Here is a 13,898-nt window from a genome sequence, read left to right on the forward strand (position 1 = left end):
TATGCAGATTTTTAGATCATCTGGAAACACCACAAGCTGCTATGTTTGCTCAGTAGTCATTTAGAAGAGGGTGTTCATTGTATTGGAACCTACTATATGGAATGCTCTTCCATCAGAAACTGAAAGTTTCTGTTTTGCTGTAATTTTCAACATATTAAAAACACTTATTCGAGCAAGCTTCCCCATTCTGCCAATGCCTTAAATCAAGAAATAGTTTTCTAGGATCTACAGAGATACTCGCAGGAACACCTCAGCAAGTGAGAATCCAAAAGTGGCAGGCAAAAACTCAGAATCTTAATCAATAGCTGATACCAAATGAGACTCCCTCTTGGGCACACAGAAAACTGGGTGACCTGGAAGGTGCTAAACAGACTGTGCTCTGGCACCACGAGATGCAGAGCCAACCATAAGAAATAGGGCCACAAAATGGAGTCCACAACATGTCGGTGTGGAGACGAACAAACCACAGACCACCTATTACAATGCAGCCTGAGTCCTGCCACGTGCACAATGGAGTACCTCCTTAGAGCAACACCAGGGGCACTCCAAGTGACCAGCTACTGGTCAAAGGACATTTAATATAATGTCAAGTTTTTAAACTTTAGCTTTTTAAATACATTATAACTGTATCCTTGGCTTCCTTCTGATACAATAAATAAACAAATAAATCTGTTTCTTGGGCTTAAAAAGGAATTTGTGTCTTGTGTTTTGTGTTATCTTGATGCTGTAGATAAATAATAATTCGCAGACTAAAGGTTTCTCAGCTGCTACTGCTGCAATAAGAGCTATCTCCCTCAGGGAAAGCCAGAATCTTGACTTATTGTGATGTCTGAATGTTCTTGGAATGTGAGTGGCTGTTGTAGTCACTGTATTAACATTCCAGTGGCACAATTCAGTTAGTCCTTCAATGCTAATTCATTTGGCTCTTCATATACTGAAAGGTGGAAAGCTGCTGCTGTTGCCTCTGGTAAGAGAAATGGGAATTCATCACAGCTTTCTTCTAATGCCTGATTGATTTTGTCTAAATTGCCTTTTTGAGTTTTGGGTAGGTCAAACCAGGTACACATCTGCTCAGCACTATTGGGTTACTAATGGATTACATGGGAAGATGAACCCATATTTCCTGCTGTGCAAGATGGGGAAATGAACCCTGAGAATTTAGGCAGTAATTTTCTGTTGCTGTCTTCTATTTAACAGACAAGTCCTTAGCAGCAGGCTGTTGAGCCACTGGAAATCTTAGTTCAGTACTACTGCTATACTCAAAACATTCAGGTTGTTTGTGGATTACTTTGTGAACTGGAACAATGTCAGATGATGTCAGATAAGTAGCAGGCATAGAGAATGTCCGATAGGATAAGACTTGGGAGGAAAATTGAATATCTTCCCAGTATTTCTGAAAAATATAATCCATTAATGAGTAAAGGACACCTAAAACCCATCGCCTCCTTATTTAGAGGTGTCTCTGTGTGTGTCTAAGTAATATCTACTAGGTTTGTTTGATTAAAAAAAAAGTGGTTCAAAACTTGTTTTGGATGTAGGGGTCACTGGTGGTTCAATTCCGAAGTCAATTCTGATTTTCACAGAAACAAATGTTCAAAACTTTTCAAAACTTCCGAGACTTCTGAGTCCTTTCATTAATGGTTTGAAAGTGTTGTTTCCTGTTTCATTTGGTGGTCTCTAATTTTAAAGTAGTTGTTTTAGTCCAGAAGCGGGGAAAAGCAAGTGGAGTAAATTCTTTCCTTTTCTGGTTTAAAACTGGCTTCTCTGGCTTGAGCTGAGGCCAGGGACCAGAAGCGGGGAAAAGTTGAATAATTTCCGACTCACTTCATGAGTCGTAACGAAAAAGACAGAAAAAGTTTCGGAAGGGCAAAGGGACTTCCGGTTTTCTTAAAAACTTCAAAATCACTTTGAAAAGGTAATTTTTCCAAATTTATTCCAAATTACAAAGATTTTGATGGTACCTAATCATGCCTTAATATCTACCCCTCAACTGATAAAAGCATAGAAGTTGCTTTTCCAGATCCATGCAAAAGTGTATCAAATGTGTCTCTCAAAAGCTAGCCAGCTCTCTCTGGAGAGCTTTCATGAAAGAAATTGCCCTCCCTTGTTTCATACAAGTAGTTTTGGATATCATTTTTTTCACAACTCCCACTATTCCCTGGCCATTATGGCCAGGAGCTCTGCATAATCCAAGCTAAGCTAAGAACCTCCAATTGGAATCCAAGGCGCTTCCTGTGTACCACCCGATTGCTTGAGCCTTTTCAACTAAATAAAGTGTGTGTTATTAGTTGTCTAATTCTTGAAATTTGCTTTTGTGTAATTCAGAAATAATGCAGTAAATTGCCTATAGACTGATAACACAGTGTTTTTAAACTTTATCACTCGTTTAATAATTGCATCCACATTTTCCTAAGACAGTGAATCTGCTTGTTTCTCTTCTCTCATCAGCTATCCTTCCTGAAATTGAAGATTGCAATCCCATGTACTTACAACTGCTTGGAATGTTGTGCAAATCTGAAAAACTGGCTTGGCCAGCAATTCAATGCAGGATATCTTAAAGTAAATAAATTTAAAAGGAAATGTATAGAGTAAATATGGAAATGGATGCATTCATCTCTATAAATAGCTTTTCCTATTCAGTCTCCTTGAGAATATAGACAACTTGCTTTAGATACTGAAACTGTCACGCTATGTCTTGACCTTTGCCACTTCTGGCTCATAAATTTCAGTCAAAGAATGTAAACTTGAGTGCTTGTGACAGTTATGAATGTCTCCCTTGAGTAATGCTGGTTTGCGTGTTTGTATATGTGTCTTCAGGTTGCATATCCACTTATGACAACCTCATACATTTTATAGGTTTTTCTTATGTTAAGAATACCCAGGGGTGATTCAACCTGGAAAGGGTGGGGTGGGGGGTATCATTAGATCTTAATATTGTGATAAATTACTGTAGATATGTGTGTGCGTGTGTGCATGTGTTCAGTAATTTGTGGCAACTCAATTCCAGACTTTCTTGGATGGTTTTAATTATTTGGATGCCATACAATCTGGGGCTAGGCCAAGTTTATAAACAGAAATGGCTTTTGCTCAACTTGGTGAATTATCTATGTTTGGAATTAGGTGGGGAAGTATATTGTGTTTGGTTCTGATGGACATCACTATACCATCTTTGATGCAATCAGTGATAATACAGTGGAACCTCTACTTAAGAGCGTCCCAACTTAAAAGAGCATTTTGAGTTAAGAGCTATCACTCAGCCCAGGTTTCCCTTTGATATAAGAGCAGCATTTTGACTTAAGAGCTAGTGCCAGAGGGAGCACTGGTGCCACAGTACAGGGCTTTAGGGCTTCAAGGGAACAGCCTCCATGCCCCGTGCCTTGTGCTCTTGTCCACTGTGGGAGATTGCTGTCCAATTTACTCTTGTCCACTTTGAGGAACTTTGGGTTAGTAGATTTTGTGTGGTTTTTATTCCTGGTATGTTTGACTTCATGAAGATTGAGAGGGAGAGAGAGCAAGAGACGGAGGGAGGCTGGAATGAGTACACTATGAAGAAAATGATGCTTCTGTCTCTTCACTTTGTGCTTCCTTGCCACAACTTTATACTTCTACCATTTTAAAGTTAATATTTGAAATAAGAGCATCTAATAAGAGCATTTTGAGTTAAGAGCTCGGCCATGGAACAAATTAAATTCTTAAGTCAAGGTATCACTGTATCCTCTAGTGAAATGGATGGCGCTTACATTAGGACTGCTGCTTTATATTGTCTTCTATCTTACTGGTGAAGATTCCAGAGAATGAGTCTGGGGACTTCTACTCAAGGTCACAACCTTTTGTCTTGTGAAGTTCTATCTTGTTTCTTTCTCCTGCTGCTTAACAAATATATGAAACTGTTCGTGGGACTTACAGCAGCGAAAAGAACACTCTTTGTAATTTGGCCCCAAAAAGTGAGCATTACAGTTGCCATGCGCTTAGGATTAGAACAGTGGTTCTCAACCTGGAGTCACCAGATGTTTTTGGCCTACAACTCCCAGAAATCCCAGCCAGTTTACTAGCTGTTAGGATTTCTGGGAGTTGAATGCCAAAAACATCTGGGGACCCTAGGTTGAGAACCACTGGATTAGAACATCAACCATAAGGCAACTCTGTCACAGGGAATTCTTGGAAGAAAGCTTTTTTTTTCTTCTGAGGCCAAGAGAGTGACTCACCCAAATGGTTTTTGTGGCTGTATGGGGATTTAAACCCTGGTTTTCAAAATCTAAGGGTGCATCTACACTACAGAATTAATGCAGTTTGACACCATTTGAACTGCCATGGCTCAATGGTATGTAAAGATCTTTAGCTTTCTATACTGGTGTGAAACTACAGCTTCCAGGATTCCATAACATTGCACCATAGCAGTTAAAATGGCGTTAAACTGCATTAACTCTACAGTGTAGATGCACCTATCTTTCAGTGCTAAAACACCAACTTCTTTTGGTTTTTACACAACAAAAATGATTACAAATGTCTAGTTATTGCAAAAGCAGTATTTTGGAGGATCACTTTCTCCCATAGGAACCCCGTCCTATATTACATTGCATGCTTCTACCAGTTGAGATTATCTTTTCCCTGCTACTTGACAGCACATTAAAAGAAAGTTGAGGCCTGCCCTCCAATAATACAAAGAAAATGATGCTAAGGGTGCGTACATTATGATTTCTCAAGTACCGAAAGAAGCAATGTTGATACCTGCAGGAATAAGGTTTATGATAATAGTATTACTCATCCCAAGCCGAGTTGCTGCATGGCACGCCATGGCTCAGGCTGCATGGAAAAGCAAACAATGCTGCTCCTTCCCTCTGTTTTTAATTGGCACCGCAAGAAGGTAATAGGGGTCACTACAATGCAATGTTCATGTTGCAGAAACATTCCTGCTGTGGGTGGAGAAGTAATTAGAGAAATGTTACCCTCTTTGAAATTCAAGCCACAGATGTTTAATCCTGTATGTGAAGTCTTGTGTTTCAGTGGATTATCCTCCTGGCCAATTGCCAGAAGTGGAAAGGGAGGAGGACACTAGAAGGGGGGGGGGGGGGGGAGCCATTTAAGTTATTCAGAATCTCTTATGTTCTGTGTGTCTGAATAGATTTGTGGGGATAGACAGAATTAAATTAGAGGGTTTGCTTGTGGACTTCCAGTAAACATTTGGCTGGATGCTTTTGGGGCTGTGAGACACCCTGCCACACCAAGTGATTTTTTGTGATGTTTTGAAATTATCTAAATGTTGTTCTGTCATAGAAAGTAACATATCAACATATCTCAGTTAACATTGCTGCTGTTTCTTCCTCTCCTCCTCATTCTTCTCATATCCAACTTCTTTGACCTCTATCTTAGCTGGTGGATTTTTAGCAGCATCAGCATTAGAAGGATGGTAACAGAGATCTACAACCAGGGTCAGGTTCTAGAACTCTGTAAAAATGCAATAAAGTTTGAGCTAGGAAATGACAGGATTCTGATATAATAATAATAATAATAATAATAATAATAATACTTTTTTCTTAACTGCCTCTCCCCAAAGCTCATAATACAATATACACAACATAAAATTATTTAAAACACAGAGTTTAGAATATATAGACATATGATTAAAACACATAAAACTCACTAAATCAATACTATATCTATGTGTGCCTGGTTACAACAGGAAAGGTAAACTGCAGCTGCCTCTAGATTCTCTTACTTCGATCTTTGGGGGAGGCCCTCCTTTCGCCCCTACCAATGTCACAAGCTCGTCTTGTGGGCACAAGGGAGAGAGCCTTCTCCTCTGTGGCTCCCCAACTTTGGAACTCTTTACCTGGAGAGATGAGGAAAGCCCTCTCACTAGAAACATTCAAAAACAACCTTAAAACCTGGCTCTTCCGCTGCGCCTTTGGCGAGTAGATGTATAACATGATACTATTGCTCCCCTCAACGCTTCTGCCATTGGAGTACACGCCCTCCAAATGGGAAGTTTAGTTTCACAACTATGGTTTTACGAGCTCCCTGCAAATAACCTGCTCCTATTTTATCTCATTAGAATCTTTTAATTGTTTTATCCTGTACATGTGGCCCGCCCACTGTTATCGTGACTGTGTTTATTGGGATGTTTTTTTTTCCTATGTAATATTGATAATGTTGTTTGTTGTTTATGTTTTTGGTTTTATTCTGCTGTAATATGTTGTCCGGGCTTGGCCCCATGTAAGCCGCTCCGAGTCCCCACTGGGGAGATGGTGACAGGGTATAAATAAAGATTATTATTATTATTATTATTATTATTATTATTATTATTATTATTGAGCATATGTGGAAACAAGAGATGGGGGGGGGGCAAATTATCCCCAACATGTTAAAACAAACCCAAACCACAGATCTACAAACTGGGCCACTGAGATGGAAATCATAAAAAAGTGGAACATGCTTTTTGGTAGAAGATTTCAAGTAGTCTCTAGAACACTGCTTCCCAACCCATGAGTCGTGATCCCAAATGGGGTTGTGAAGGGTTTTCTATGAGGCCGCCAGGCAGTGATGAACTATGAACATTTTTGCAAAGGAAAACAAAAAATTACACCATCTAAATGTCACTACCCTTGCTTTTCAAGTTTTACTCCTCTTTGTTTCTACATCCCTGTGAGAGCAGATTTTCAATCCTTCTTCAATTGAAAACCAAAACAAGAAACAGATTATATGTTGAGAATGATGAGGTTAGAATTAGCAAAAACTGAGCCGTGAATTTTTAAGCTTGTTAATGAGTTACAATTTCAATCATCACATTAAATATGCCGAAAGTGAACATCACTTTGAATTATATTATACTGAAAAATCTATTTTCGATGTGTTATCATTTACTTTATTTAAAAGTCTATGTTTAATGTATTGGGATCACGGGTTTCTTTGCCTCTATAAAATGGGGTCGTGACTCAAATATGGTTAGAAACCACTGCTCTAGAAGGTTTGGAATGTTATTGTTTGCTCCTACAAGATTTCACTGAGCTGGTTATTTCATTTCAGAGATGTATATCATTTGGGATCAAAGGTTTGCTGGAACACTTTTCGTGTGTGGTACAAGAACTTATCCCTATTCTTTCCATGTTGTTTCTGATTCTGGTATTTTGTTAACTCAGTTAACAAAATGATGTGGGCATGATATCACAGAAAAGCTGATACCAGAATCAATGATGGATCTGAACCAAATTCAGCACAGAGAACGCCCAGGACCAACAAACACATTGGAGGGGTTTGGGGGGACTGACCCATCTGGGTGGGAGTTGTAGTTCACCTTGCATCCGAAGAGCCCTCTCGATTTCACCAATAACGGATCCAGGCCAAACGTGGCACACATAACCCTGATGACCAAATGAATACACTGGAGTTGTTCGTTTGTTTGGTTTTTTTTTTGGGGGGGGGGGGGGAACTGATCCACCCAAGTGGGAATTGTAGTTCACTGCAGCGAGCACTCTGAACCCCACCAAATACACATCTGGACCACACTTGGCACACAGACCTAACATAACCAACTTTGAATACAGGTGGAGTTTGGGGGTGATTGACTTCGAATCTGGGAATTGTGGTTCACTGCATCCAGAGAGCACTGAACTCAGGCAACGACGGATCTGGACTAAACTTGGAGCACAGACCTAACATGGCCAACTTTGAATATTGGTGGCTTTGGGAAGGATTGACCCATGACTTTGGGAATTGTAGTTCACCCACATCCTTATGCATTTTCTAATGGGAGCAAGCATTCATTTAAAAAAGGGCAAAGGTTGACTTTTTCAAAGAAATAGTGTTACAAATTATCAAGCATCCAAAAACAAAAAAAAAAATGCCCTTTTCAAATAACCCGGGCATCATCAGGTACCCAAGCTTGTATCATGTAAAATATGAGTTTGTTAATACACACGTATATAATTTTAAAAAAGAAATTCTGGATTAGGGCTGGATTGGGTAATATAATAAAGGTAAAGGTTTTGGCCTGATATTAAGGCCTGTCATGTCTGACTTTGTGCTCTTCTCCATTTCTAAACCAAAGTTGTCCGTAGAAACCTCCAAGGTCATGTGGCCGGCATGACTGCACGGAGCGTCGTTACCTTCCCACCAGAAGATGACATATGACTTATTGATCTACTCATATTTACATGTTTTCAAATTGCTAGGTTGGCAGAAGCTGAGGCTGACAGCAGGAGCTCATGCCACTCCCTGGATTCAAACCTGCAACCTTTCAGTAAGCAAGTTCAGCAGCCCAGTGGTTTAACCCACTGTGCCACCGGGGGCTCCTGGGTAATATAGACCACCGAATTATTAAGGTTCTTTGATCCAACAATATAGAGCCCCTTGGTGGTGCAGTGCGTTAAACCCTTGTGCTGGCATGACCGAAGACGGTGATAGTATGATAGCTGGGTACAGAAGCTACGAGCGTTATGGAGATGCCGCAAAGGTGGCTGTGAATAAGGGAAGAGAGGGGGCGGAGTGAGAGTGGGGAGAGCGAAGGAAGGATAGAAAGGAAGGGACGCTTAGAGTTTGGGTAAGGGTTAGGGTTATGGTTAGGGTTTCATCATTAAAGAACTCTTACATTCCTTCTATATTATCTCTTTCTGGCTGGCTTACATTAGCTAAGTCTTTCTTGCGCAAACAGCGCTCCTGAAGGAGCGATGCAGCATCTCCGTAACGCTCGGAGCTTGGTGATAGTATGATAGCTGGGTCCGGAAGCTCTGATCGTTACGGAGATGCAGCAAAGGCGGCTGTGAATAAGGGAAGAGAGGTGGCAGAGTGAGAGCAAAGGAAGGATAGAAAGGAGGGGATGCTTAGGATAAGGGTTAGGGCAAGGTTTAGGGTTTGAGATAGGGCTACAGTTAGGGTACGGTTTAAGGTTTGGGTTAGTGTAAGGGTTAGGGTAGGGTTTAGGGTTAGGGTAAGGGGTTAGTCTTAGGCTTACGGTACAGTTCAGGGTAAGGGTTCCACAATTAACAATATATTATGTGTTTCTGACATGGCTTACATTAGCTAAGTCTCTCTTGCGCAAACAGCGCACCCCAAGGAGAGATGCGGCATCTTCGTAAAGCTCGGTGCTTCCGGACCCAGCTATCATACATACTAAAATACTATTAACCTGAAGCCTGACAGATTGCAGGGTGTGGATGAGCTCCTCTGTCAGTTCCAGCTCCCCATGTGAGGACATGAGAGAAGCCCCCTATAGGATGGTAACACATCCGGGCATCCCCTGGGCAATGTCCTTGCAAACGGCCAATTCTCTCACACCAGATGCGACTTGCAGTTTCTCAAGTTGCTCCTGACACACAAAAAAAGCCAACAATATTGCCTCATCATACTAGAGAAAGAATCCACTTTAAATCCAATTGCTTCCTCTTGCAGAATTCTGAGGTTTGTGGTTTAGTAGTTTAGGGAGGCCTTTAACAGCCTCATGTCCCCACATGGGGAGCTGGAGCTGACAGACGGAGCTCACCCACGCTCTCCCCAGATTCATTATCTATTGTGATGAATACAAGACCTTTAAAAAAGGAGAGGAAAATCCAAAAGCGGACTCCAAACAAGGTCATAGGCAACGGAGACGGGAACCCAGAAGATGACATACGACTCCCAGCGTGCCTCGCCATTGGCTGCGCCGCCTGGGGCGCTGGGATCTGTAGTACAAAGGGTTCTGTGTGGCGCTCTGCTCTGCCTGCGGCTCCTCATCGACGTCGCGGGGCTCGATTGGCCAGCCGCGAGCCAATCATAAAGGCGCGCGCTCTGCGGGGAGGCAGCCTCAGAGTGTTCGGGGCGCGCGCTGGCGAGGCAGCCGCAAGAGACGCGCTGAGCGTGAGTACCGCCGTCCTCCGGCATCAAAGGGGAGAGAGATAGGTAGGAAGAAAGAAAGAAAGCAGCCCCATTGGCTATGCCCCTTCTCTTCCCGCCAGGCAGGCAGGCAGGGCCTTGTTTCCTTTGCCTCTGTCTAATAAACTCCTGGAGAGTCAGGATGCCATTGGGACTGTAGGCATCTCAAGAAAGCAAGGATGCTGCATTAGAGGGGAAAGGTGGGGGGGGGGGGAGATACAAAACCCACCCAGACTCCAAAATCTTCTTATTGGACCTTTGATTACTTATTACAACGTTTCACAGCCTGGGGGAGGGGGGGGGGGGGAAGAGAGAGACAAAGACCACCAGAAAACACAGTATTTTCTATTTATTTACTAGTCATCCCCTGCCATGCATTGCTGTGGCCCAGTCTGTGTATATGTTTTTTCAAAATTGTCATTGTTACAACTAAGGGCCCATCCACACAGTACCTTTATCTCAGGAGTAACCGGTTCAACATGGGTTTTTTTTGGGGGAGGGGGCGCTTCCAGTCAGGCCCTGTACTCCAGGATCTGATCCCAGGTTTCTGCTTAAACTGGATTATAGATGTCCATACTGCCAGATAATCTGGGATAAACAGAAAATCTGGGATCAGATCCTGGGGTATAGGGCCTGTCTGGAAGGGGCCTTTATGTTGGTTTATTCCCAGGTTATACATGTCAGTTCCTGATTTCTCGTATCCTAAAAAACATGGCAATTTTGGAAAACCAGAATCTTCATATCATTTTGGAGAAAAATGGCATTCACCACCATTTGAAAATTATAACCTTTTGTAAAAGTATGATCTTCCAGAGAAGAGAGAAAAAACTCATTTGAGTAAAATCTTCTCTTTATACTTGTGCAAGGCAATTTGGTCTTCAGTTGTTAGACTGATATAACGTGGATGTCTCTAATCTGTTAGGAACAGAGATTTTGCCAATGCACAAAATGCAGCAGTTCTTCATAAGTGTTTTCGTCAGTTGCTCAAAAAAACACTCCCATAAACATCTTGTAGACTTTGTTAAAAGTGACATATTAGGTTTACTCACAACCTTCATGTATTCAGCATACAGATAACTACTTTGTCAATCCAGTTACAGACGGATTTGAAGTAGTTTCTCTATGTAGATAACACAAGGTATCTGTTACAGTCAACAGCAATATGAGTTTGCTCTTAAGAGTCCAAAGTCTAAGCAGGTGAGAGACAGTCTTAACAGTCTGAGAGTCTAATGGAGTCTAAATCCCGGAACCTGTTCTTGGGTCCCGGGGAGATTGACCCAAAATCTCATCAGTATTCAAAGTTGGCCAGATTGGGTGTGTGTACCAAATTAGGTCCAGATTGGTGGGGATCAGAGGACTCACTGAATATGAGTGAACTAGAACTCCTGGATTCTGGGGCCAATCACCCCCAAACCCAACCAGTATTCACAGTTGGCGACGTTGGGTCTGTGTGCCAAGTTTGATCCAGATCTGTTGTTGGCTGGGTTCAATGTTCTTGGGATGTAGGTGAACTACAACTCCCCTATTCTAAGGTCATCTCCCTTCAAACCCTGCCAGTATTCACAGTTCACAGTTGGCCATGTTGGGTCTGTGTGCCAAGTTTGGTTATTGAGTCTTGTCACTGACAAAAATGCAGAGCAGCCTTTGGAGCAGCTTCCTTCAGCTTCAAAACTAAGAACAATGTAGTTGTATGAAGGCTGCTCTAAAGGAAACATCACACAGTCCTGATTTGGCTCTGTAGTGTGATTTCTTTTCCCAAGCACAAAACCCACCTCAACAGACAACATTTTGGGATGAAAAACATCCTGGTAGCTGCAACAAGGGCTTTGAACCACATCTCAAGGGAAGACTTCCTCCACTGCAATGAATAGTGGAGAAGCAACACTGTAATCACTGCATTCAATCACAAGGAGCCTCTTTACAAAGGGAATAAACTGCCATTGCATGTATACACATTGTGTGATTTTTAAAGGAAATAATCAGGGATCAGATCCTGGGATATAGGGCAGTGTGGAAGGAGCCTGTATAGTCCTTACATTGAAAGTAGTTTATCCTCCGGAAACTTCGTTTTTGTGGCTGCTTGAATTGGTTGAGATTGGATGAGAAATTGTGTCCACATAGTCATAGAATCATAGAGTTGGAAGAGACCTCATGGGCCATCCAGTCCACCCCTATGCCAAGAAGCAGGAATATTGCATTCAAATCACCCCTGACAGATGGCCATCCAGCCTCTGTTTAAAAGCTTCCAAAGAAGGAGCCTCCACCACACTCCGGGGCAGAGAGTTCCACTGCTGAACGGCTCTCACAGTCAGGAAGTTCCACATCTTGAAAATACTTTGAACAAATACAAAAAGAAAGCCTTGAGTTTGTCATTGTTTAAAATCAAAAACACACTTTTACTACACAATTATATATTTATAATGGGACTTTAGCAACCACAAATTTTGTAGGTTTAGGAAACCTGGAACCAAACCCCAGAGGATACCAAGGGCTCACTAAATAACTACCTTTTCCTATTAGTTTTAAGTTGAAGCAACCTAGACAGGGTTCTTCTCTTAGCACAGTGGTTCTCAACCTGTGGGTCCCCGGGTGTTTTGGCCTACAATTCCCAGAAATCCCACCCAATTTACCAGCTGTTATGATTTCTGGGAGTTGGAGGCCAAAACATCTGGCTGAGAACCACTGTCTTAGTGTAAATGTGAGAAGAAATGTTTACTGAATTTCGGAAACTTGCTATTACTAACTTTCTGCCGCCACTCAAATATTATGAAATCGGTGGGATTTACTTCTCAGTAAACAGGCACAAGATTAAGCATAATCAACAAAACATGTTGGTGATTCACTCTGCAGGACCAGCACATTTCTTAATACCTGTATCTTTAAGTATATGCTAATAGGTATATATAAATTCTAATGAGGCCACAAGCCTGCTGACCCAAATGTATATTGCCTTCTAATAATTCGTGACAGTTCTCTCTTTCTCATGGACTTGTTCATTTTGTACAGCCTGCATCTTAGCCAAAATTAGTGACCTCTTGTTAGCTGCAGTCAGCGTAGCCCGTGTGGGATTCTGGGGAGTGAATCCAGCACCATTGGGAGGTCCACGCATTCCTTGTCCCAAATCTAAACTTTACATATAAAGGATGAAGGTAGGCCAACCTTTTGCCCCAACTCTCCTTACATGTATATATTGTTACTTAGTTTTTCTTGTGTTGGAAGTTGAATTGTTTACCAGTTATTTAATTTAACCAGAAAAGCGGTTTGTAGACTGAATAAACATAGATTAAAAGTTCATTATCAGGAGACAAACAGAATTTCCTGTTGTGTGCCATCAAGTCATTTCCAACTTGTAGCAAACTTACCTTGGAGTTTTCTGGGGCTGAAAATGTGTAACTTGCTCAGGATCACCCAGTGAGTTTCCATAGCTGAGCGGGAATGCAAATCCTGGACTCCAGAGAACGTTTGTAGTCAAACCACTATACCACACTGACTCTCAACAAGCAAAAGACAATCTAACTGTTGTATATTATATCTAAATATTATATCACCTTGCGAATATTCAAAGCAGCTCCAACTCAGACAATGAGCAGTGGGGCAGTGATGACTCCTTCTCACTTACCTCCAGAGGATGGGGCTTCCTTGTGAATGTTCACAGGGCAGTCCCATCTTCAGGAGCTGGGCATGCTGCATATGCCTGTTTCACCCAGTATAGCACTTATTTTGCCCAAGTTAAACAGGCATACAGGAAGAACACTGCCATCACTTCACCTGCCCTCAGGCATGTAGCCGGGGGAGGGGGGGAGGCTCGGGGGGCTTCAGCCCCCCAAAAAATTCTCATGGTGGTTCGCGAAAAGGCCTTACTGGTGCATTATTTAAACTGTTATGTTTATTCATATCATGATCTGATAACCATACTCAATATATCCCATATGCATGAGGGTATTGGGGTAATGATACAAAAGGTTTGCTAGGCTAGATCCTCTTTCACTCAGACTCAGCCCCCCCCCCCGAAACTCAGCCCCCCGAACCCCCCTGAAAAAGATTTAGCCCCCCCC

At 42.0% G+C, this 13,898-nt stretch overlaps 1 protein-coding gene across 1 annotated transcript in view; it reads left to right on the top strand.

The window, feature by feature from the left end:
- The first annotated feature begins 9,583 nt into the window (after window positions 1-9,583).
- Window positions 9,584-13,898, top strand: part of PRXL2A (peroxiredoxin like 2A) — a 31,019-nt gene continuing 26,704 nt past the window's right edge. Inside the window, 3 exon segments of the mRNA XM_060769015.2 lie at window positions 9,584-9,674; window positions 9,677-9,766; window positions 9,769-9,828. Of these exon segments, the coding sequence (XP_060624998.2) occupies window positions 9,596-9,674; window positions 9,677-9,766; window positions 9,769-9,828 (229 nt within the window). The 5' untranslated portion in view covers window positions 9,584-9,595.

The sequence above is a fragment of the Anolis sagrei genome, chromosome 3 (genome assembly GCF_037176765.1).
Source record: "Anolis sagrei isolate rAnoSag1 chromosome 3, rAnoSag1.mat, whole genome shotgun sequence".
NCBI lineage: Eukaryota > Metazoa > Chordata > Lepidosauria > Squamata > Dactyloidae > Anolis > Anolis sagrei.